This window comes from Mirounga angustirostris, unplaced genomic scaffold, assembly GCF_029215605.1.
Source record: "Mirounga angustirostris isolate CCGP_5_RB_7025 unplaced genomic scaffold, mMirAng1.0.hap1 SCAF_17, whole genome shotgun sequence".
NCBI lineage: Eukaryota > Metazoa > Chordata > Mammalia > Carnivora > Phocidae > Mirounga > Mirounga angustirostris.
This window is the reverse complement of record NW_026991725.1, coordinates 7,356,288-7,382,518: the sequence shown is the minus strand read 5'-3', so window position 1 is coordinate 7,382,518 and position 26,231 is coordinate 7,356,288. Positions and strand designations below refer to the sequence as shown.

General features: G+C 49.7%; 1 protein-coding gene across 2 annotated transcripts in view; it reads left to right on the top strand.

Moving 5' to 3' along the window:
* Positions 1 to 15,163, top strand: part of ASIC2 (acid sensing ion channel subunit 2) — a 1,092,109-nt gene extending 1,076,946 nt beyond the window's left edge. For both annotated transcript variants that reach the window (XM_064582186.1, XM_064582185.1), the window contains exons 7-10: positions 8,021 to 8,112; positions 11,536 to 11,615; positions 13,036 to 13,104; positions 14,928 to 15,163. In XM_064582186.1, coding sequence (XP_064438256.1) covers positions 8,021 to 8,112; positions 11,536 to 11,615; positions 13,036 to 13,104; positions 14,928 to 15,029 — 343 coding nt within the window. In that variant the 3' untranslated portion in view covers positions 15,030 to 15,163. The remainder of the gene's footprint in view (positions 1 to 8,020; positions 8,113 to 11,535; positions 11,616 to 13,035; positions 13,105 to 14,927) is intronic.
* The last annotated feature ends 11,068 nt before the right edge of the window (positions 15,164 to 26,231 follow it).

Here is a 26,231-nt window from a genome sequence, read left to right as displayed (position 1 = left end):
GTGCCCTCCTCAATACCCATCACAAGGCTAACCCACTCTCCCACCCCTCCCCTCTAGAACCCTCAGTTTGATTTTCAGAGTCCATCGTCTCTCATGGTTCGTCCATCGTCTCTCATGGTTCGTCTACCCCTCCGATTCCCCCCCCTTCATCTTCCCCTCCTGCTACCTTCTTCTTCTTTTTTTTCCTTAACATATATTGCATTATTTGTTTCAGAGGTACAGATCTGAGATTCAACAGTCTTGCACAATTCACAGCGCTTACCAGAGCACATACCCTCCCCAGTATCTATCACCCAGTCACCCCCTCCCTCCCACCCCACCCCCCACTCCAGCAACCCTCAGTTTGTTTCCTGCAATTAAGAATTCCTCATATCGGGCGCCTGGGTGGCTCAGTTGGTTAAGCGACTGCCTTCAGCTCAGGTCATGATCCTGGAGTCTCAGGATCGAGTCCTGCATCGGGCTTCCTGCTCAGCAGGGAGTCTGCTTCTCCTTCTGACCCTCCCCCCTCTCATGTGCTCTCTCTTTCTCATTCTCTCTCAAATAAATAAAATCTTAAAAAAAAAAGAATTCCTCATATCAGTGAAGTCATATGACACATGTCTTTCTCTATTTGACTTATTTCGCTCAACATAATACTCTCCAGTTGCATCCATGTGGTTGCAAATGTCAAGATCTCATTCCTTTTGATGGTTGCATAATATTCCATTGTATATATATACACCACCTCTTCTTTAGCCATTCATCTGTCGATGGACATCTTGGCTCTTTCCACAGTTTGGCTATTGTGGACATAGTTGCTATAAACTTCGGGGTGCACGTACCCTTTCGGATCCCTACTTTTGTATCTTTGGGGTAAATACCCAGTAGTGCAATTGCTGGGTCATAGGGTATCTCTATTTTCAACTTTTTGAGGAACCTCCATACTGTTTTCTAGAGTGGCTGCACCAGCTTGCATTCCCACCAACAGTGTAGGAGGGTTCCCGCCAACATCTGTCATTTCCTGACTTGTTAATTTTAGGCATTCTGACTGGTGTGAGGTGGTATCTCATTGAGGTTTTGATTTGGATTTCCCTGATGCCGAGCGATATTGAGCACTTTTTCATGTGTCTGTTGGCCATTTGGATGTCTTCTTTGGAAAAATGTCCGTTTGTGTCTTCTGCCCATTTCTTGATTGGATTCTTTGTTCTTTGGGTGTTGAGTTTGATGAGTTCTTTATAGATTTTGGATACTAGCCCTTTATCTGATATGTCATTTGCAAATATCTTCTCCCATTCTGTCGGTTGTCTTTTGGTTTTGTTGACTGTTTCCTTTGCTTTGCAAAAGCTTTTTATCTTGATGAAGTCCCAGTAGTTCATTTTTGCCCTTGCTTCCCTTGCCTTTGGTGATGTTTCTAGGAAGAAGTTGCTGCGGCTGAGGTCGAAGAGGTTGCTGCCTGTGTTCTCCTTTAGGATTTTGATGGACTCCTGTCTCACATTGAGGTCTTTCAACCATTTGGAGTCTATTTTTGTGTGTGGTGTAAGGAAATGGTCCAGTTTCATTCTTCTGCATGTGGCTGTCCAATTTTCCCAACACCATTTGTTGAAGAGACTGTCTTTTTTCCTTTGGCCATTCTTTCCTGCTTTGTCAAAGATGAGTTGACCATAGAGTTGAGGGTCCCTTTCTGGGCTCTCTATTCTGTTCCATTGATCTGTCTGTTTCTGTGCCAGTACCATACTGTCTTGATGATGACAGCTTTGTAATAGAGCTGGAAGTCCGGAATTGTGATGCTGCCCGCTTTGCTTTTCTTTTTCAACATTCATCTGGCTATGCGGGGTCTTTTCTGGTTCCATACAAATTTTAGGATGATTTGTTCCATTTCTTTGAAAAAAGTGGATGGTATTTTGATGGGGATTGCATTGAATGCGTAGATTGCTCTAGGTAGCATTGACATCTTCACAATATTTGTTCTTCCAATCCATGAGCATGGAACGTTTTTCCATTTCTTTGTGTCTTCCTCAATTTCTTTCATGAGTATTTTACAGTTTTCTGAGTACAGATCCTTTGTCTCTTTGGTTAGATTTATTCCTAGGTATCTTATGGTTTTGGGTGCAATTGTAAATGGGATCGACTCCTTAATTGCTCTTTCTTCTGTCTTGTTGGTGTATAGGAATGCCACTGACTTCTGTGCATTGATTATCTATCCTGCCACTTTACTGAATTCCTGTATGAGTTCTAGCAGTTTTGGGGTGGAGTCTTTTGGGATTTCCACAGAAAGTATCACATCATCTGCAAAGAGTGAGAGTTTGACTTCTTCTTTACCCATTTGGATGCCTTTGATTTCTTTTTGTTGTCTGATGGCTGTGGCTAGGACTTTCAATACTATGTTGAATAGCAGTGGTGATAGTGGACATCCCTGCCGCGTTCCTGACCTTAGGGGGGAAGCTCTCTGTTTTTCCCCATTGAGAATGATATTCGCTGTAGGTTTTTCATAGATGGCTTTTATGATATTGAGGTATGTACCCTCTATGCCTATACTCTGAAGAGTTTTGATCAAGAAAGGATGCTGTACTTTGTCAAATGCTTTTTCTGCATCTATTGAGAGGATCCTATGATTCTTGTTCTTTCTTTTGTTAATGTATTGTATCATGTTGATTGATTTGCAGATGTCGAACCAACCTTGCAGCCCAGGGATAAATCCCACTTGGTCGTGGTGAATAATCCTTTTAATGTACTGTTGGATCCTATTGGCTAGTATTTTGGTGAGAATTTAGGCATCCATGTTCATCAGGGATATTGGTCTGTAATTCTCCTTTTTGATGGGGTCTTTGTCTGGTTTTGGGATCAAGGTAATGCTGGCCTCATAAAATGAGTTTGGAAGGTTTCCTTCCATTTCTATTTTTTGGAACAGTTTCAGAAGAATAGGTATTAATTCTTCTTGAAATGTTTGGTAGAATTCCCCTGGGAAGCCATCTGGCCCTGGGCGGGTTTTTTTGGGAGATTTTTGATGACCGCTTCAATTTCCTTAGTGGTTATAGGTCTGTTCAGGTTTTCTATTTCTTCCTGGTTCAGTTTTGGTAGTTGCTACATCTCTAGGAATGCATCCGTTTCTTCCAGGTGATCTCATTTGCTGGCATAGAGTCGCTCATAATATGTTCTTATCATTGTTTGTATTTCTTTGGTGTTGGTTGTGATCTCTCCTCTTTCATTCATGATTTTGTTGATTTAGGTCATTTTTCTTTTTGATAAGTCTGGCCAGGGGTTTATCAATCTTGTTAATTCTTTCAAAGAACCAGCTCCTAGTTTCGTTGATCTGTTCTACTGTTCTTTTAGTTTCTGTTTCATTGATTTCTGCTCTGATCTTTATTATTTCTCTTCTCCTGCTGGGTTTAGGCTTTATTTGCTGTTCTTTCTCCAGCTCCTTTAGGTGTAGGGTTAGGTTGTGTACTTGAGACCCTTCTTGTTTCTTGAGAAAGGCTTGTGTTGCTATATACTTTCCTCTTAGGACTGCTTTTGCTGCATCCCAAAGATTTTGAACAGTTGTGTTTTCATTTTCATTGGTTTCCATGAATTTTTTTAATTCTTCTTTAATTTCCTGGTTGACCCATTCATTCTTCGGTAGGATGCTCTTTATCCTCCATGTATTGGAGTTCTTTCCGACTTTCCTCTTGTGATTGAGTTCTAGTTTCAAAGCATTGTGGTCTGAAAATAGGCAGGGAATGATCCCAATCTTTTGGTACCAGTTGAGACCTGATTGATGACCTAGGATGTGATCGATTCTGGAGAATGTTCCATGGGCACTAGAGAAGAATGTGTATTCCGTTGCTTTGGGATGGAATGTTCTGAATATGTCTGTGAAGTCCATTTGGTCCAGTGTGTCATTTAAAGTCTTTATTTCCTTGTTGATCTTTTGCTTAGACGATCTGTCCATTTCAGTGAGGGGGTTGTTAAAGTCCCCCACTATTATTGTATTGTTGTCGATGTGTTTCTTTGCTTTTGTTATTAATTGCCTTATATAATTGGCTGCTCCCATGTTAGGGGCATAGATATTTACAATTGTTAGATCTTCTTGTTGGATAGATCCTTTAAGTAGGATATAGTGTCCTTCCTCATCTCTTATTACAGTCTTTGGTTTAAAATCTAATTTGTCTGATATAAGGATTGCCACCCCAGCTTTCTTTTGGTGTCCATTAGCATGGTAAATGGTTTTCCACCCCCTCACTTTCAATCTGGGGGTGTCTTTGGGTCTAAAATGAGTCTCTTGCTGACAGCATATCAATGGGTCTTGTTTTTTAATCCAATCTGATAGCCTGTGTCTTTTGATTGGGGCATTTAGCCCATTTACATTCAGGGTAACTATCGAAAGATAGGAATTTAGTGCCATTGTATTGCCTGTAAGGTGAATGTTACTATATATTGTCTGTGTTCCTTTCTGGTCTATGTTGCTTTTAGGGTCTCTCTTAGTTTAGAGGACCCCTTTCAAGATTTCTTGTAGGGCTGGTTTTGTGTTTGCAAATTCCTTTAGTTTTTGTTTGTCCTGGAAGCTTTTTATCTCTCCTTCAATTTTCAATGACAGCCTAGCTGGATATAGTATTCTTGGCTGCATATTTTTCTCATTTAGTGCTCTGAATATATCCTGCCAGTCCTTTCTGGCCTGCCAGGTCTCTGTGGATAGGTCTGTTGCCAATGCTAACTTTTCTACCATTGTAGGTTACAGATCTTTTCTCCCGAGCTGCTTTCAGGATTTTCTCTTTGTCTATGAGACTCATAAGTTTTACTATTAGATGTCGGGGTGTTGACCTATTTGTATTGATTTTGAGAGGGGTTCTCTGTGCTTCCTGGATTTTGATGCCTGTTTCCTTCCCCAAATTAGGGAAGTTCTCTGCTATAATTTGCTCCATTATACCTTCTGCCCCTCTCTCTCTTTCTTCTTCTTCTGGGATCCCAAGTATTCTAATGTTGTTTCATCTTATGGTATCACTTATCTCTCGAATTCTGCCCTCGTGATCCAGTAATTTATCTTTCTTTTTCTCAGCTTCTTTATTTTCCATCATTTGGTCTTCTGTATCACTGATTCTCTCTTCTGCCTCATTTATCCTAGCAGTTAGCGCCCCCATATTTGATTGCACCTCATTAATAGCCTTTTTTATTTCGACTTGGTTAGATTTTAGTTCTTTTACTTCTCCAGAAAGGGTTTCTCTAATAACTTCCATGCTTTTTTCAAGCCCAGTTAGTATCTTTAAAGTGATGATTCTGAACTCTAGATCTGACATCGTATTAATATCCATATTGAGTAGGTCCCTGGCAGTCGGTACTACCTCTTGTTCTTTTTGTTGAGGTGATTTTTTCCGTCTTGTCATTTTGTCCAGAGGAGAATAGATTAATGAGACAACAAACTGCTAGCAGAGTAACAATGTCCCCAGAAAATATACTCTAAACAAATCAGAAAAGACCTGATGCAGTGGGAAGAGAAAGGGAATGAGAGAAAAAAGAAAAAGAAAAAAAAGAGAAAAAGATAAAGATAAAAACAAACAAAAACAGATCAAAATGAACAACAACAACAAAAATCAGAATGTGATCAAATATGATCAGGCTGGTATATAGATCAGTGCCACGCACTAGATTCTGGGTGTATTTTGGTCTGTTAGAAGAAAGTGCCTCTCAAAATTTTAAAGAAAGAAAAACTTATATATGTACAAAAATAAGGGTTGATATGATGAAGGGATGGAATATGACTGTAAAGATGGAAATTATAAAAAATTTTATAGGGCGCCTGGGTGGCTCAGTTGGTTAAGCGACTGCCTTCAGCTCAGGTCATGATCCCAGGGTCCTGGGATCGAGTCCCACATCGGGCTCCCTGCTCTGCGGGAAGCCTGCTTCTCCCTCTCCCACTCCCCCTGCTTGTGTTCCCTCTCTCGCTGTGTCTCTCTCTGTCAAATAAAAAAAAAATTATAAAAGGAATTGATAAGAAGTTGTTTGAAAAAAGAAAGAAGAGGTTTTAAAAAAAGAAAAAAGAGGGCGCCTGGGTGGCTCAGTCGTTAAGCATCTGCCTTCGGCTCAGGTCATGATCCCAGGGTCCTGGGATCGAGTCCCACATCGGGCTCCCTGCTCGGCAGGAAGCCTGCTTCTCCCTCTCCCACTCCCCCTGCTTGTGTTCCTGCTCTCGCTATCTCTCTCTCAGTCAAATAAATAAATAAAAATCTTAAAAAAAAAAAGGGAGAGAATGTGATCAGGCAGGGAGTAGAAAAAAAACATATACTAGAGATTTAGGGTATATTTTGATATGTTAGAAGAAACTATCTCAAAATTTTAAAGAGAGAACAACTTATATATATATGCCAAAAATATGGGTAACTACTATGAAGGGATAGAATATGACTCTAAAAATGAAAAATAAAAATGTTTTTTAAAAAAGGGATTGATAATATGTTGGTTGAAAAAGGGAAAAAGAAAAATTCAAAAAAAGAAAAAAAAAAGCAGTTAAAAAAATTAACTTTGAACGACTAAAGAATCATGGTAAAAAAGCTATGAATTCTATGTGTAGTATTCCCTTAGCGCTGGAATTCTGCCGTTTTCATTGATCGGTAAACTTGGTCTTGGCTGGCTGTTCTCGCTGATCTTCTGGGGGAGGGGCCTGTTGCCGTGGTTTCCAAATGTCTTTGCCAGAGGCGGAATTGCCCCGCCCTTGCCCGTCCAGGCTAAGTAATCTGCTCCGGTTGCTCTCTGGAGCTTTTGTTCCCTGCAAGCTTTCCGTAGAGCTTTGGAGGCAGAGTGAAAATGGCGGCCTCCCAATCTCCGCCCCAGAGGAGCTGAGAACTCGGGGCCCTGCTCCTCAGTGTGCCCCCAGAGAAAAGCAGTCAGTCACTCCTGGCTCCCCGGTCTCCGGCCGCACTCCATGCTCACCCGGCCTGTGACCGCACATTTCTATCTCCGGCACCCGATCCTGTGTGGAGTCTCCAAACCCAGCAGATCCCTGTGGTGCGCTCCCGCGCCACTCCTCCCAGGGGAGGAAGGGGAGTCTCCCCGGATCTGCCGCTTTTTGGGTCCCTGCTGGAGGAGCAGTGTCCCGGCTGTGCCGCGGATCACAGTTTATGGCAACCCCGAGCTGAGAGCCCACGGTTGGGCTCTGTCTCTGCAGACGGCTTCCCGCTCTGATACCTGGGAGCTCCACCACACTCAGGCACCCCCGGTCTTTCTGTGACCCCGAGGGTCCTGAGACCACACTGTCCCACGAGGGTTCCACCCCCCGCTTAGCCACCAGAGTGATGTCCCTCAGCGGAGCAGACTTCTAAAATTTCTGATTTTGTGCTCTGCAGTTCTATCACTTGCCAGAATGGCTGACAGAGGCCCCTCCCCCACCGTCTATCCTCCCGAATATCACCTCAGATTCACTTCTCCGCACGTCCTACCTTCCAGAAAGTGGTCACTTTTCTGTTCAGAGAGTTGTTGCTATTCTTTTCTTCAATCCTTTGTTGAGTTTGTAGGTGTTCAGAATGGTTTGATCCCTATCCAGCTGAATTCCTGAGAGGAGACGAAATCCAGGTCTCCTACTCCTCCACCATCTTGCTCCGCCCCTCATAAATAAATCTTTTTTAAAAAAGAAAAATCCAAGTAGAAACATGGGGGGCTGTCAGGAGTGGGTACAGAGTACCCAGGAGGTCAGCTGGGGCAAGCACAACCAAAGAGTGAAGAGCTTGTCAAGAGAGTACTGAGCTCACCTGCTGGTGAGGAACCAGGAAGACGCTTTGGGGGCCCAGAGACCTGGACACCAGGTAGGACTCATGGAAAGGACACAAGGAGGAGATAGCTGAGGGACAGAGGGGCACAGCTGATACGTGCTTCTGGTCTATAGAGAGCACTAGGCTGGGGGTCAGGACTCTTAGCTCCAAGGCCAGCTCTGTCACCAACCAGCTCTAACTTTGGGCCAGTTGTTGCACTTTCGTGGGCTCAGCTTCTCCTGCTGTCAAGGGTAAAGCTGTGTTAGATGGTCTGTGTGGCCCCTGAGGGTTCTCACCACATATGGTCCTGAATATTCCCTCTGCAGAGAGAACATCCTTGTTCTGGATATATTTTTTGAAGCTCTCAATTATGAGACAATTGAACAGAAGAAGGCATATGAAGTCGCTGCCTTACTTGGTAAGTCAGTGTCGGCTGCGCTAATTTCCACGTGTCATGGGGGAAGCAAGGGAGAATGGACAACTGGGTAGACAGGCAGGCAGGTAGATAGATACACCTTCGGAGGAGTCTGGCCTTTTCATGTACTAATTACTCCCTCTGTCCCAGAATGGGAAGGACTCCAGTGTGGTGGAGGTGTTCGGCCCAGTTCATGCCCCAGCGTAGGCCTCAGTTTCCCCATCAACACCATGAGGCACGTGAGCTAAAAGGTCTCTCAGGGCCTTTCCAGCGCTGCCCTGTTGGATTCCGTGGTCTTCTGCCCCCAGGTTGGCGTGAGCCCTGGGGCCACAGCAGGGACAAAGAGCAGTCCAATGGAGGGAAGGCTGAGCTGTGGGTGGTCCCCAGGCAGTGAGGGCCCCGAATGGAGCCCAACCTGGAAAGCAACATTGAGCATGGAGACCAGATGTTCCCCATGGACTGAGAGTCCTTTGTCAAACACAAAAGAAGGGCCACACATCCCCAGATGTCTACAGACCTGACTGCCACCCCCACACAAGGTCACATCCGCAAACCTGGCCACATGAGCACATAATGGATGCGGGGAGTTTGTTTCAACCCTGCCCCATCCAGTGCGAAACCCACAAGACCCCTGAGGGTAGACAGCTAAAAGACCTGCCCCTGGGGCCTTTTTCCCAATGCCTGCTCACTCTCAAGAAAGGACATGATGCTGTCCCTACAAAGAAAATTAGCTGCTCTTCCCTCTGTGAGTTGGACTGACAGAGAAGTGGTATGTCGGGGGCGGGGGAGGGGTGGGCAGCAGGTGTAGAGGGAAGTAGACAGGCACAGAGTCAGATGGATGCATACCAGCTACGAGAAGGCGGGCACGTGGCCTCACCTCACTGAACATCAGGTCCCCCATCTGTAAAATGGGTCTAATCAAAGCACTTGATGAGTTTGTAGGGATGGTTCACTGGGATAGAGCCCTAGCCCACAGAAGATCCATAAGGAGTAGTTTCTGGTACCTGGACAGTCACCATGCCAGGGGCCCAGGGCCCAGCTTCTTCCAGATGCCATCAGATCATTTCTGCACCTCTCCCAGGAGACTGGGGACTTGGCCACAGTGGGACCCAGCTGGGTTACGGTGGCTGCCACTGGGTCCCGGAAACTTGTGGCCATAAGGGACTGAACCAAGAGACTAATACCTTGGGCCCAAGGTAGAAGTCATGCTCTGAAGATGTAGACCTCCTCACCCTGCTTCTGTCACCTTGTCACCTTCATTTCCTAAATAGAACTCAAGACAGGGCTCTTCCCTACCCTCCCCAACATAAGCTCACTGTTCTCTCTCTCTCTCTCTCTCACTCACACACACACACGCACACACACACTGAGGAGGGCCTGAGCTCTGAATCTGTCAGAAAGGATAGCTGCTCTCTGCATCAGCTATGAGGACGAGCACATTCCCAGCATCTTGCTCCCACCCAGAATAGCCTGCTGAGAGGATCACGCTGCCATCTGTACCTCCCGTGATGGGAGTGTGCGGCTCCCAGACCCTCAGCCATCGGGCCCATCAGGCCCTTCCCTCACCACCACGCAGCCCACCCTCCCCCCAGGGCACACCACACATGCCTTCAGGCCACACATAGCACACCCCACCCCAAAGCATATACGCACGTGTGCGCGCACACACACGGTCATGAGCCACACACACCAGTGCGCAGAGCACAGACCCACATCCAGGCCACGCGCTGCAGACACGTCTGTGCATATGCACTACATGACTGCAGACCCATCACATACACCTGCCTATACACACAAACATGCTCACGCAGCTTCCACACACACATACACGATGCCCACCTCCACAACGCCACACTCACACACACTGGACACACTCAGTGTCCCTACCCTAGACATAAAGAGCCACCTGCATAAAGCCATTGACAGCCAGACATGCTCACACAGAGTGCCCTGACACATACCCCATGCTCGGTCACGCTGCACGCACGTGCAAACACGCACCTCACACCTGACACATACATCGGTAAGTACACACTTCCCGTAACGTCCCCACTAAGGGCATGAGAGAGAGAGCAGGGGGAGAGGAGTGAGGGGAACCATTTGGAGCCCAGCTCCAAGCCCCACCAGGAGGAGCCCCCTCCCCACCCTCACTGCCTGCTCATCTGGGACTGTGGTTGTCGGCCTGCCCTCAGCCATAATCAGGGAGGGAGAGGGCAGATGGAGCCAACAGAAAGTTCTCAGACCAAGACGTCAGCCTGGGGTCTCCAGTAAGACTGGGCACCCACCCTGGCAGCACCACCTTTCCCAGCACTCTCCCTGCTCAGCCCAGCAGCTAAGAGTCTGTAGAGGTTCCAGCTGCAAGGACCTCACAGTGGTCTCCTCCACTCCCATCCCCACCAAATGCCCTTTGAAGGCAAAGCTACTGAGAAGGTCAGGTTTTATCAAAGCCACACAGCAAGCTGGTGTCCACTCTCCAAACTCAGAGCCTCCAAGCCCCCTGCTCTACCACACTGCCTCTGGAGCAAAGTATTTGGGCTTTGAGGGGACCAGAATCCCTTATCAAATCTGATAATAGCTTCTCAGATAGGAACTCTCCCACTACAAATACCCAGGTACAGACATGTAACATCTTGCATTCAGTTTCAAAGGGTCTCCAACCATTGGCAACTCCCACAGGGGAGTTGTTCTCAAGCCCTGGTGGGCATAGGACACCTGGGAACTTAAAACTCCTGACTCCCAGACCCGAGCTCCAGAGATTCTGATTTTATAGACCCGGGGTAGGTCCAGACATCTACACTGAGTATAGATCTCTCAGGAGGGAGAAGACCTGAAGACCAGCCAGGAAAGACTTTGGTCAGTGGGGCCTATACACCCCTTGGCAAGAACCCCTACTCTAGAAAAAGACCAAATTGAACATTTACCTTCAGGTGGGGGAGTGAGGAGATGCTTCCTATGACCTTATCCTAAGGGTGAGAACTGCCCTGAGTTGGCCCTGTAGGCTTTGTCATGATTGGGTGGGGTGGGGGGGGTCTCTTGGGCCACTGTTCCCAAGACCCCCACCCAGGACACCCGACCCATGAGTCTTGGGCTAGACTGGCCTCGCTCCAGGCAAACACACTTCTTGTCTATTCCCAGCCCAGAGCCAAAGAAGGGTCCACTCCGTGTGGTTCTGAAGGTCACTGAATAAGCCTGTTAGCCTGGGAGGTCTACTCTAGGCCCTCCAGTAAGCACTCGGGTTCATTCCCATTGCCACTGGGTGCTGTTTCCAGTGAGAGAGGGAGTTGTCCAAGGCCTGACCTGTCCCAGGCCCAGGCTCCCCCTGGTAGGGGAATGGTACCAAAGGTCTGGTTTCTGAGTTTGTCTGCTCACCCCTTCCTAGAAACGCTGTGTCTAAAGCCAAATCTTTGATCTTGTCTCTCTCCCCAGGTGATATTGGTGGTCAAATGGGATTGTTTATTGGTGCTAGTATCCTTACAATACTAGAGCTCTTTGATTATATTTATGAGGTAAGCTTGGGGTTGCTCGTGGGGAAGTGATCATATGCTGGGACCCTCGTCCTGCCCCGATGTTCAGAACCAAAGCATGGGGGAGAGAATGACCTCTTTCCACCCAGAGCCTGCTTTCTCCTGCCTGTCCATGGACATTGTTTATCACCAAGTCGTAGGCACAGAGGAGGGGTGAGTCCAAGAGAGACCGAAGCCGGCTCCTATCCTCAGGGAGCTGGAAGAGCTGTGGGCTGTCCACACTCAAAAGGAGGGAGAGGAAGGGTTGAGAAGGAGAAGAGCCAAACCTGAGGCCAGCTCTGAGCCCCTCTTGCACAAGGCCAGCTGTGGTCGCTTCATACATGTGTGTGTCTGCACCCACACACTCACAGCACATGCACACACACACACCCATACACACACACTTCAGCCACACTCACGTACATCACTCACAAACACACATGCACACTATACACATACCACTCACACATAGACGCTACATTCACACAACACACACACCCGCCCTCTGGGTGGCCCGTCACCTGAGTAGAACCCGTCCTGGTGCAGGCAGGTTTAGAGAAGGGGCATTGCCTGGTGGTCTCCATCAAGCCTGAGCAAGAAGAGCAAGGGCACACAGGCCGCTTCTGGCTGTGCATAGCCTGAGATGCCTCCTTCAACAGGCAGCTGGAATAGAGCCTCTGAAAGCTTCTCCAAGGACGGGCAGCTGACCATGGCCTCTGGCTCTGAGCGTCACTGTGCCATCCCCCCCGAGTCAGGCGGGCTCCAGGGGCTCCAGAATTCCTAAGGGGATTCCTCAGCATCCCCAGGACCCCCTGAGTTTTGGTCCAGCAAGAGGAGCCTGCAGAGCAGTGTTCTGACTCCCAGAGGGGGCTGTCTTCAGCCAAAGCCCACTGGGAACCTTTGTGGGGAAAGACCCCTGAGATCAGGGCCCTCGGGAGCACCTCACTCCACCTCCCAGCATGGTGACCTTGTTCCCCAAACCCAGATCAGGCCTCAAGATCAGATCTTATTCTGCTTTGCTTATTAATTATTGTGAAATAGAAGTTTTTGCTGTATAAAGTGATGGAAATTACATCATACCAGGGAACACGTTGAATGCCTACCCTTTATCGCTAAGAATCAAATGTTATGGACTCAGGGATGCCCTGATCTAATGAAAAGTGGGACTGCCAGCCCTCATCCCCCAGGCCCAGCCTCTGGAACGGGCTCCCAGGCTCTCAGGCACATCCTCCATCCCCAAGAGAAGTCAGTCCCATGCCAGATGGGGCCCTCCTGTGACCTCCTCCAGGCTCAGGCTCCTGCGCCAAAACGTCACTTCAGCCAAAAGCTGGGGGAGGGGCTCCCAGAGCTGGCTGCCAGGCGGGCTCCCTCTGCCTTCGCACCCGTCCCCCACCTGACCAAGCCCGTCCCAATTCTCTTGCAGCTGATCAAAGAGAAGCTCCTAGACTTGCTTGGCAAAGAAGAGGACGAAGGGAGCCACGATGAGAACGTGGTAAGAGCAGCGCCTGCGCTGTAGGTTGCTCTGTCCCCTGCGTCAGTGGGCCTCACAAGACCAGAGGTCAGGGTCAGGGCCAGGGCAGGAGGGACGCACCTCCCCACACACCTTAACTTGGCCTGTTGGAGGACACCCCCACTGAGCCCTGGGGCCCAATGGCAAGAGCTGGATGCGGCCTGGGAGATGCTCACAGAGGGAGGTCCCGCCTGGCCCAGTCGGGCTTGTCCCGGGCGGGGGGCTACTGTTCTCATCTCATGCCTTGGGAGAAGTAGGGGGGCTCTGCGCCCCTAGTCCTCGGGTGGGCAAAATGCAAGTAAGGACATCACTGGTGCTCTACTCCATTTGAAGGGGACAGGGAGCTCGGGGCCCCGCGAGGTTGGAAGCAGCCATGATACCCATCATAATTAACTATTGTGTGCCACGTCGGGTGCTGTGTATTTGAGGCACTTGAGGCCCAGAAGCCCCAGGTCCCCCAGCTGGTGAGTGGCAGAGCTGGACGCAGAGCTCCTCTGACCACCGGTCCACTCTGCCTGTCTTCCCTCGGGCAGAGAGGCAGCACCTCTTTACAGCTGGCTGTCTGCTCTCCTTCCCAAACTCAGTCTGCTCCCGGCTGCCTGGTATCTCTGGCTTTCCCCAGGGGAGAGCTCTGCCCTGACAGCACCACACCCACTAGGGGGCCTGAAGGCCACAAATCCAAACTGAGGCCAGCTCCTTCCCCCAGACACGCCCCCATTTCTGTTCCAGACACTAGTTCTCTACCCACTTTCCAGGCTGAAAATCTCTACCTTGGTTCTCTCGGGCCCTTGCAGCTCTGTTGAATAAAAGACAGCTATCTGTGGAAGGGAGGGCAGGTGGAAGGGGCCCAGGCTCTGGACCGGGGGTCCCTGTTTCCTAACTGTGTGCCTGAGCAGTTGCAGACTCACAGCGACCTCAGGGAGTTGTCATTTGGATTAAGTGGACCTTGCCTCGAAAACCAGCAGCAGTGCCTCGGTTATAGGAAGTGCTCAGCAAGTGGAGGTTCCCTCCGCACCCCACCTTCCCTCTGCCCTCAGAACATCTCAGAGGCACAGCCTCCCCTCTGCCGCCTCCCCCTCCCCCAGGCCCCCCTCCACCACTCCCCCTTCCCCAGCCCCATCCTCATCAAATCTCCCCCACGTTCTTGGCACAGCCTCCTAGTATCTGCTCCCATCCCTCCCAGCCTCCAGTCCTCTGCAGCCTGGGAGGCACTGGGAAGACTCAAGGCCCTCCCAGCCCTGCCCTGCTTTCCTCTGGGGCCAGCCACACCCTAAAAGTCCACTGGGGAGCTGGGACTACTCTGGTTCTGGCTTTTAGGGGGGCCTCCCCACTTCCTCCTTGGCCTCAGCCATTGGCATGCCCTGCCCCAGGCTAGCCATGGGCTCCACCTCCTCCATCCCAGGAAGGCCTCAAGGGGGACCCCCCCAGGATGAGGGCAGGAGGGGATATCCTCCTGCCTCGAAGCTGGAGAGCACTCAGATGTAGCTTTGGGTGATACATTAGGGGCACGTCTAGAAGAGAAGTTCAAACCACTGCTGAGCCGCATCACCAGGGAGCCCTCTGCCCACCCTGGGGGCACCTAGGTAGGCGATGGTGAGGGCTCTGATGGCAGCGAGGCGCCCCCAGCCTCGTGCCCCACAACAGCTCGCCAGCCCCTGGGATGCCTGCGGCAGGAGCAGCACCCCTGGAGAGCCCGCGGGGGGGCGGGGGGGACACAGCTCCCAGGGCCTTAGCTGGGCTGCCAGTGGCATCGTGATGCCATTTTGCAGAATGAATACCAACCCCCACTGTCCCCTTCCCTCCAGAGCACTTGTGACACGATGCCAAACCACTCTGAAACCATCAGCCACACTGTGAATGTGCCCCTGCAGACAGCCCTGGGCACCTTGGAGGAGATTGCCTGCTGACAGCCCTTGGACCACCGGCACCCCCCAAACAGACCTGGAGGCCCAAGACCCAGGACAGGGGACAGCAGGTGCAGGTGGGATGGCCCCTGATGACAGAAAGAAGCAAGAGCCCCCTATGCACACATAGCAAACTCTCTGCCAAAACCTCGCTGCGGCCACGTCTGACATGACATGTCCTTGGGCCCCGCCGTGCGTCCCTTTAGGAGAAATGAGTCACACTCTGGAACTGCCCGAGAACCAACCTGCCATCACATCTCACTGCCAGATGTATAAAGCACCTGCATGCTCAGACTGCTCACGGCGCCACCTCCACGTCTGTCTCTGTACATGACTCTGCTCCACGCACTTCCCAGCGACTACTCTGCAGGGTGCAGCGGGACCAGGTTCCAGCCCCGAGGTCACCACCCCATGGTCACGCTGGGATCACAGCTGCACAGTCGAGAGGGAAAGCGCAGAACTCTCAACAACGTCCAGTCCTTGTGTACTTTGTGAAGGTTCCTAACCTGCCCACAAACCCCTTCCCTCCCCCGAGCCGGCCCATGGGCTGACCAGGGCCCTCCACCCGACCCCTGTCCCAGTGCCTGGTGGAGGCAGGGTGGCCTGGGCGACTCCAGCACTCATCCGTGGGACTCATGTCATTCTGCTGTCCCCGTGACCCAGCTTGTACAGTCCGAATCTGTTTCTTCTTCGGGGGAGGGGTGGTTGTTTTGTTTGTCTGTCGGAGATCTGTTTTGTTTGGTTTTGTTTTCTGATTTTGGGTTTTGGTGTTCTGAGGTTTGGTTTGATTTGGTTTTTCCATTTTCTCTGGCGTTTATTTATTCGTGCTTCCAGTCACGGTCATATTAAAAGCTGGTCTGTGGAAACGGCTGAGTTGGTGCTGCCTTCTCCCCCATACTCAGCCCTCTCTCCCCTCCTGCGAAGCCTTTCGAAGGGGCCAGGCTGGCCAGGTCAGAACCCACAGATTATATACAGGTAAAGTCTCCTGCAGCAGCGCTTACCTTTACAAAGTGTATAGAGCGTATGCACTTTTAGTCTATTCTAAATCTCTAAAAACTATTGATTGCAACCTTGTAAATGATCTCATGACCATTAAGGGGGTCACAGTTCACGGCCTGAACGACACTATCGCGGACCATGGGCGTGTGACTTGAAGAGGGGGAGGCAGAGAATGCTGCCCAAACCTAAAAACCGTGAAGGAAGCCTTCCCACCCCTCTGATCCTGTCCTTGAAATCGGGCCGGCCTCCCTCCCACACGGCAGCCTTTCCAGACCCTCTCTCTGCACCCCACCTCCCCACCCCCCATCAAGCAGACCTCTGCTTGTCCCAGCAGAGGTCACACTGGCTTTCTGCCTGGCTCCCCAGGATCGCTGGCCAAGTGGGAAAGGAGGGGGGAGGTGCCTCGTGGGGAGAGGGCGTGCCCTTTCAAGCCCCTCCCACAGAAGGGGGCTTCCTGTCTGGGCAGAATCCTTGTCCTCTGGCATCATGCTGATTGCAGGGCGAGCCTAACCTTTACTCTCCCGAGGCCCCTTCAGGCCGCTGTCTCCGTGCAGGGGGACCCGGCAAGGTGGTGAGGCCCAGGCACACGCGGTGGCCAGGCCCAGGTACACGCGGTGGCCAGGGGGCGGCTGGGACAAGGCATCCCTGAAATGCCTCCTCCCAAGCACCTTCTCAGCCGGGCTTGCCCGAGGCTGTGGGCCAAGCCGGGCTTTAATCCTTAGGGACCGAGCGCAGGGCTGCTGGAAGGCGCCCTGTTTTCGGTTTCTACCGCTGCTATAACAAATTACAACAAATGTACTGGCTTAAAACGCAGACGTATTGCCTTCGAGTTCTGGAATTCAGAAGGCTGACACGGATCTCACCGGGCTAAAATCTGTGTCGGCGGGGCTGTGTTCCTTCTGGAGGCTCTAGAAGAGAAACCGTTTCCTCGCCTTTTCCGGCTCCTAGAGGCCACCCACATTCCGTGACTGGTGGCCTCTTCTTCCATCGGCCAACCCAGCAGTGGTGGTGGAGTCCTTGCCTCACACAGCTGTGACCTTCTGGGTCACCTCTCCCTCTATCCCAGACCCTCTCCTGCCTCCCTCTTCCACTTTTGAGGGACTCCTGTATTAGACTGGGCCCTCCTAATAACCCATGATAATGTCCCCATCTCGAGGTCATTAACTTAATCACAAACATCAAAGTCTCTTTTGCCACATAGGGTAACGCATCCACAGGTTCCAGGGATTAGGACGTGGCCATCATTGGGGGGCATTATTCTACCTACCAAAGGCCCTTTGGACCATATAGCCTACTGCCCTCATTTTCCAAATGAGCAGACCCAATAGAGGAGGGGAGGGACTTGCCTAGTGTCACAGAGTTAGTTTAATGGCCATGTCAAAGCTACACTCCCAAGCTCCCAGGCTCATAATTCCATCTCTAGACCCACCAAGATGATGCAAAACAAGAAGCACTGAAAGTGATCACTTCCAGACTTTCCCAAGGCACGGAAGGCCCTCTCCTTAGACAAACACACGCCTCACTGCATCAGGCTGGAAAATGTCCTTCTGGTGCTTCGACTGTCAGATGCCGAGGAACAGTGAGTGTCCTCAGACCGCTCCCATCGGGGACAGGAACAAAAGAAATGTCTATTCAGTGAGTTGGGAATCTACAGGATCCTTCTGCCTTGTTCCAGTTTAACAGTTTCATAAATGTTTTAAAAATCTATAGCTGAAGTTGCAATGTGAACTGCTTCATTGGATTTCTGGCTTCCTTTAAAAAAAAAAAAAAAAAAACTTCAGATCAATTTGTGATGGAGCACCGAATATTCTAGTGGGTTCGGATTGCTTTGGGCCTCATATATGTACACGCCCCTTCCAATTTGGAGATTCTTGTTTTGCTCATCTTGGAGCAGAACTATAGACTTAATCTGTTTAAAGGGGAAAAGATAGGAAACTCAAGAGAGCAAATTAATAGCCAGCTACAGATTGCTACTAAGCAGTTGTTAGCCAAAGACACAATGTATGCTTGAATTCTTGGGAGTGCTGGGGTGATTTTTCTTCTCATTTCAAACAAGTAGCCATGTGTGTACTCATTTCCTTAGTGAAGACTTGGGGACGTTTGGTAGACTGAGGAGACTCGGGGATGTGTCACATTTTTGAGAGGGACCCCAAGGATGAGAGGAAGACCAGGAGTCTGGAATAGTCACAAGCCCAAACCACAGGCTGAATTATCAGTAATCTCAAAGAGCCACGTCAATCAATCAGTCAATCAAATAACGGCACAAAACCTCAGAAACAGAATCAGGTGGGACTTGCTGCATTTAGGGGCAGTGAATGGAAGAAGCATTTCCATGAGTAGCCAAGCCAAGGCCTGAGCTGGCTGCTTGCACGCTGTTTCTTTGTTGTTTTTGGCAGGGAGAAACCAGAGTTATTTTATTTTCCTCTTTCCAGCTTGAAGCTATTTTTGTGAGTCTTCATCACAAACACGCCTAGTGAGAAAGGTTCACAGAGGGTCTCTGGAGAAAGGTTCTTGGTGAGCTGGGAAGGAGGAAGTCAGAGCCAACACCGCCCAGAGATGTGATCTTGGTGGCTACTGTGTTTGCTCAGGGGAAGCTCAGCTCAGCCTGCCTGAGCCTAGAGGCCCAAGGAGACACCTAGGACCTCTTCCTCCAAAAACCTGGAGATTTTAATTTGATTTTGAGAGTTAACCTTGGAGCAGAGATGAGGGCCTCCAGAAAGCACCAGTGAACGAGCTGCCCATTATAGAATAGAGGTGGCGGCTCCGGGAGACCAAGGATGCAGCCAGCCCTGATGCACTCACAGCCAGGGCAGCCCTACGCTGTCCATTATGCACTGAGCACTGGCCCCCAAGAAAATTCATCATCTGAGAAGGGATACTGACAAGTAAACAGACTACAAAAATGAACCCAAGTTCAGAGAACGAGAGAGAGCAGCACATACCAAGTCTGCGGGGTGGGGAATGCTAGAGAAGGGACACCACCATGTAGGTCCAGGGAACCCCAGCAAAGAAGGGAAAGGGGAAAACCTCCAAAATGACCACTTAGAGACAGGCAGGTGCAAAGGATGAGGGACAAGTCATGGCTGAAGCCCTTCAGCTCCTTCCCCTGCTCTCCAAATATCTATGAAGATACTTCCTAGCCAAGGGTTAATTTATTTAGCAAATGGCTTTCTCCCCATTCATCTGAGACTCCTGGCACATGGAATCATTTTGTGCGTGCGTTTGAATATTCCGAGGGCTAATAGGTTGGGCGTGTCTGGGGCCAGAAGGTCCCTGGGAACCAAGAAGTAGGTCAGTGGGAACCAACCCAGCCTGAGGACAGGTGGGAGGAGGAGAGTCTCTTACTAATTCACTTTAACATTTGTGGAAATCTATGCTCACTGACTTTGCAAGAGCTAAGCAACAGTGGCAAAGGCTTTGGACAGAGAGTCAAAGGACTGGCTTTCCAACCCATTTCTGCTATAAACTGACCATATAACATTGGACAATGTAGTTCACTTCTCTGGGCCTCAGTTTCCCCCTCTTTATAAGAAAAGGTGTTGGAAAACAAACAGATAAGTCTTTGGTGTGCCCCAACTCTAACAGTCTATGAGTGTAAGCCGAGAATGGGGGTCAGACATCCCAGCAAGTGTTTGATGATGCTGGGTTTTGGGGGTAATTATGAGGATTAAATGAGCTAAGGTAACTACTTCCTCCCTTTTCTTCTTTTCTTTTTTCTTCCTGTAAAACACTGATTCTTAATCTTGTTTGGATTCAAAATAAGGTGAAAGCTATGAGCTCTCTCCAGAAAAAAAAAAAATGCACACGGTCACAGAGATATACATTCAATTTTGCACTTTATTTCAGGAAGGTTGTGGACCCCCAGAAGCCCATCTATGATCCTCCAGGGATGCCCTGAGGCTAGACAAAGACTCCCTGGCCCAGAAAGTGCCAACCCTTCCCACAAAAGTGCCACAGCACCACAAAGAGCAACCAACATTTCTTCTCGTAAAATGACATAATGGCTGTCATTTTTCAATTTATAGGAGCAAAAAAGGAAAGATAGATAGGATTTGATCAATTTCAAGTTTTTCCTCCCATAATTTTTTTTAAACCTTTGGCACCTGCTGTAGCTTGTGTGCTAATGAGCTCCCACAGATGGCAAAATGAATGAGCAAGCAGAAAATGAATAGAGAACCTTGAGATGTGATTTCATAAAAGCCATTTTATGCCTGCGATGATTTTGAGGGCTGAGGAGACCTGCCTACCTAGAAAGCAACCGCAGCATCGCTCAGCAAACATCCCCATGGCCTGATTCTTGGAATGTGACCGCTGGCCCCACCGTGGACGTTCAGGGAGTGCACGCCCTGTGGTCTCCGGCTGCTGTTGGGCCCCAGACACATACCACTGTTGACATCTCATTCATTTCTGAGCAGGAGGGTAATGGTGCTTCTTCTTTAAAAAACCAAATAACAACAACAACACCAAAACAGCCCTTGAAAATGGCAGTGAGTGAAGCTTTGGGATGGGGAATTTGGATGCCTTGTCTCCTTGAAGCTGCTCTCCACGCCATGCCTCTGAAGGAAGTGGTTCATGTGGCCCACTTATCACCATCATGGGCCATTTGTCTTCCATGGAATTCAGACTTTGTGGTTTCCTTTCAAAGGGAATTATCGAAGGGGCCCAAGACAAAGTGGTCAGTGGGCACCAAAGCATACCCAACTTAACCAGCCTTGGAGGGAAGAGGTCAAAGAACAACTGGAAGAAGCTATCCCAGCACCAGGCAGGGTCTCTGTCCAGAATCCCTCACTCCATGGGCATTTTCTACGTGCCCACCATGGGCCGGGCCCTGTGGGTCCATATACCAAGAAGACACAATCTCGGAGGGCTCAGAGTCCAGTCGGGCAGAGGTGGGCAACTAATGTACATGCAAGAACCTGAACAGCAGGGGAGCTACAGTGAAGGTGCCCAAGGCTCAGGACCCTGGGTCTGTCTGCCAGTCTGAGGTGGGGCAGGTTTTGGCCAAAGCCTTGAGAGATGGGTGGGAATTGCCTGGCAGGCAAATACCTGAGCAAAGGCTTAGAGGTGGAGGAGAACTTGGAAGGTCTGGGGAAGAACAGATCTCTGCTGAATGGGAGGGCGCTGTCTTTCTGCTGCCCTCCCTCCACTGGAGTCCAGCCAGCTAGAGTCCACAGGCTAGCTCAGACTGGGACACGCCAAGGACAGAGCACAGCCTTTGGAAGCCAATGGTTCCGTCTGAATCCCAGTTCCACCAACTGCATTACCTTGGGCAAGTGCTAGAACTTCTCTGGAACTCAGTTTCGTCCTAAAAATGGGGGTGACCTACCTCCTAAGCGTGCCGTGGGGGTAGTGAGATTAACTATGGAAAATGCCAGTGTGGTGCCTCACACATGGTAGGATGGAGATGAGGAAGCGCCATCCTACCGGCCAACTCCATGGACAGTGGCTGCCACTGAAGCATCAGGAAGGATCCCTGGCAAGTAATAGAATAGAGGCTTATGCTCAGTTTGTGATGTTGGCCACAGGCAGGAAGTGGGGGCACATCTGCTACCCCAAAGGAGGTGTCCACTAAATGCTGAACCCCATCTGACCAGGCCAGCCTCCCACTCTAGAAGCTTCAGGCCAGTGGCCTGGAGTAAAGAAAAAAAAAAAGCCATATCCAGCTGAAAGGATGAGTCTTACAGGCAGAGCACAGGGACCTGCCCAAGAAGAGTGCTCAGCAGAGCGTCCCTCCACTGCCAGGAGTCCCTGCCTGCCTCACCTGGGCCTACAGGTAGAGAAATGACAGCACCTGGGTAGCTAATCATCCCCTGGAGCATTCACCCCACTCAGCAACAAAAGAGTTAGACAAGCCCATTTCCCATTAGTCTCCTGGAGTCAAACTAGCCAAGAATGAGGTGGCTTGGACTAAAAAGAGTGACAATAATTCACTTCACTCTCCCTGCTTTCTGTAGAAATCTCTGCCACTTTGTCCAAACCATCCCCCTCCTCCTTCTGCTGCTTCTTCCCATAGTCTCCCCTCTCCTCTTCCTCCTTCTTAGCAAACTGTGTTGAGGACATGGCACAGGCATCCCAAGTACACCCCAGTCACCAGGACAGGCAGGACCACCATTCCTCCCCAGGGGGGCCCCCCGAGCTTAGGGAAACCAGCATTTCTTAAGCCCCCAGGCTGTGCCAGGCCCTGTAGTTGGTGCCTCGATGCTCTGTATTATGTGATCAACGCAATATTGTGAGGTGGTCTTTATCAGTTCCCCTTGTCCCTGAGGACCACTGAGGCTCAGGGAGGCGGAGTGACTTTCCCCAGGTCAGGCAGCCAGGATAAGAGGGGAAAAAATGAAACATAACAAAATATTGTGCCAATTCCTTCCAAACCTTGCTGAATGGCCAAGGGGGAAGCGAGTGGGACTTGGATGAAAAGCAGCCAGGTTGGTCCCCCTGAAAGGGAGAAAGCCATCCCAAGAGGGCTCAGGAGGGGCAATGGGTCCCTCTGGAGGGATGCCTAGGGCCTGACACTTAGCTGGTACTTAATACCATTGCATGAACCGCTGCTCTGTTGAAAGAAGGTATCCGGGCTCATTCACCGATTCTGCAAACATTAGCTGACTGCCCACCATTCATTCTTTCCTGCATCAGTCATGCATTCAATAGGTTCATTCTTTCACTGAGAACCCACTATGTGCCAACCACTATTCCGAGTGCTGGAAATACAAGGAACAGACCCATTTCCTGCCCTCATGGTGCTTACCATCCATAAGGAGAGGGAAAATGGGATGTATGTAAATTCACATGTGCATGAAATAATCTGACAGTAATTCACTAGTAGTAAGATCATGACAAGAGGGGAGAGGAGCTTCCTTCAGCTATGGCAGTCAGAGAAGTTCATCTGAGGATGTGAAATTGAGATAAGAGCTGGCTGGAAACGAATAGCCACTCAATGATCTAAGGAAATGGCATTCCAGGAAGACCCGAGGGCAGGCGTGAAAGCCGTGTGGTGAAAACAAGCGTGTTGATTGCTTGGAGTGCGTGCATGGGGAAGAATGGCAGGGGATGGTGACAAGTATGAAGCAGCCAGGGATAGAAACCCACCAGTGTAAAAGCTTCTGAACAGTTGAGAAATGAATCTGTAGATGTCAGCTGAGCCTGGCTTGTGAAAGATCTTGCGTACCAAGCCAAGGAACTTGGACTATAATAAAGGTGAGAAAAGCCATCATATGGCCAGGATGCAAGGGAGTAAGAAGGTGGAAAGCTCACGGAAGGGAGGAGGTGGGATGGCAAGGGATACTCTCACGAGGTCGGTGTCATTGTCCCAGGAAAGAAGTGACAGGGGCTTGAGTTAAAGCAGTGGTATCTGGGATGGACAGGAGGGACAGTTTCCAGAGATATTAGAAAGCTTTTAAGAGGCAAGACAGAGTGAGCAATAGAATGTGGGGCAAGTGTGACATGGATGCAAGGAGACATGAGGAGGTAGCCTGGTTACTCTACTCAGTCTGAGAATATCACTTAGAAACTGGGACTTCCAGGTAGAGCTATAGACCATTTAACCCTCATGCACAGGTGAGGGCTCTCCCCTAGATTCTCCTCTTCCATCTCTACCTTTTCCTCATCCACCCCCCAGCCCAGGCCTCCAGGATCCCTTGTCCAGGCCTGCCCCTGCCCAGCCCTATTTTCATGCCAGCCTCCATGTCCTTTTAACAACTCTTGCTTTGATTCCAAGGACCACCTACTCCTGAGTGAATGGGACCCAGTGGAGCAATTGGCTGGTTGCAGGCAACAGAAACCTAAAGTGAAGTTGAAATAGAGGGTATGCATCACCCAGAGATAATGGCCCAGAGGTCTCGGGCCAGGTGAGGGAGAGCACAGACTGCAGGTGGCCCAAGACAACCACCTCTCAGCAAAATACAGTGACCTAAGAGCACATGGAATCTCCTGGGTGCAAATTTATCTCTTCTGAGCCTCCATTTCCTTATCTATAGAATGGGATAACAAGGGGAGCTCCATGATAGTAATAGTTCCAAGGTCTAGATTAGATGATGCATGGCACATGGTAGGTACACAGTGTTGCCTCCATATTAAAAAGAGAGCAGTATCTCCCTATGACTTAATGAGAATGGATCCATTTGTCGTTGATCCCCCAGAAGCCCAACTCCCAGCAAGGAGCTGCTCCTTCACCACCATCCACGTGTATGAGCAGCCCTCACGTTTTAGCATCACCTTGACAAGGCAAGAGCTCCACAGGGAGGCAGAAGCAAAAGCCAGGGTGGGACACAAGGCAGGGCCAGCTACGCTCTGGCGATGCGAGTGGCCCAACACCAGACCAGCAGTGGAAGGAAACTGGCAGTCTTACCAGTTGCGGACACTTCGCCACCCCTCTGCTGTTTGCTGACCAGTGGATTTGGAGATGGCAGGTCGGTGGAGAGGGGCAGTCGACATCACAGTCATCTCTCCTCCTGGGGAAGCACCAGCCATCTCTCAAAGAACTGCAGGGTTCTCTGAGTCCTTTCCAGAAGAATCTACAATCTCAACTCAGGGTTCAGCCTCTCAGTCATCACAGCGGTTGCTTCTCTTGCTACCATATCCACAGTGATCCTGAGACTTGCCCACCTTCCTCCTTCACACACAGTCCCTCCCAAGGGACCCGAGACACTGAGCTCTAGGTTAATGGGAGACAGTGCTGCCTCCTTCTGAGCTTCCCACATATTGAGGAAGGCAGAGACGTGCCGTGTGCTGCCTGGAAGCCATCCACACCCTCCACCCAATCCTCCAGCTTCCCAGCAATGGTCAGCAGTACCAGGGGTAACTAACTTCCTTACCGGGCTGAGATGGCCACCAGCACTTGAATTTTCTTCCGCTAGGGGGCACTGGAGAGCAGGGGGAGCGTCTAGCCAAAGCCCAAGGTGTGTCTCCACTCCGGGTGCTCCACCCCTTGGCTTCTGCCAGTGTGTTAGCATTCTCCACTGTGGCCACCCTCTGTGACCAGAACCACAGAAAACAAATGTCCCAAGGACCCCCCCACACACAAGCCTGGAGTATACCACAGCAGACCCAGACAAGGTTGCCAGATAAAATATAGAACGCCTAAAAATATATATATAGGATGCCTAACTAAATTTGAGTTTCAGGTACACAACACATCGTTGTTTTTGTTTTTGCTTTTTGAGAGAGAGAGCACACACAAGCAGTGGCAGTGGGGGGAGGGGGTTGACAGAGGGACAGGGAGAGAGAGAATCCCAAGCAGGCTCCACTCTCAGCGCAGAGCCCAATGTGGGGCTCGATCTCATAACCCTGAGCTGAAATCAAGAGTCTGACACTTGAAGCTCCTAGGTGGCTCTGTCGATTGAGCATCCAACTCTTGATTTCAGCTCAGGTTATGATCTCAGGGTTATGCTAGCCTGCCTCCATTGCTCAGAATATTTCCCCCCACATCGCCAGCACTTTTTTCATTCCTGTCTTATGCTGCCCCCAAATTCTCCCAACTAGAGATTAAGTTGATAAGAATTCTCTTACATTGGTGTCAATGTGCTCGATCCTTTCTTTCTCATGCCTAGATGAGATCAGTTAGAAGAAAGGACTAAGAATTTAATTTCATTTCTGAGAAATAATTTTGTAGCACATAACTGTTCAGGGATAAGGCAGACCTGGGATGGAGAGCTGAACTCAGGGGAGGGCAGGAAGGGGCAGGATATACAGTAAGCTCAGTTCATTCTTGGGAGGCAGGCTCTGATGGCAGGGAGGGTGCCCAAGAAAATCTTTGCTCAATTAAATTTATCTGTGACTCTTGATTTCAGCTCAGGTCATGACCGTGGGGTTGTGAGATCAAGCCTCTACTCAGCACAGAGTCTGCTTGAGATTCTCTGTCTCCCTCCCCCTCTGTCCCTCCCCACCCCCCTAAATAAATAAATAAATCTTAAAAAAAAAAAGTCAGACACTTAACCAACTAAGCCACTCACACTCTCCAAACAACACATCATTTTTTAATATAAGTGTGTCCCATGCAATATTCGGGACATATGTAGAGTAAAATTTATTTGTTGCATATCCAAATTTCAAATTTAACTTAAGCATCCTGTTTTGGTTATCATTCTTTGTTTTGCTAAACCCGGCAAACCTAGATCCAGGTAAAGGGTCTAGGAAACTCTACCAGGTGTGGGCAAGGGAAGCACTGACCCCCACCCCCACCCCGTGTCTCCAGGAATGGAGGCAAGCCTT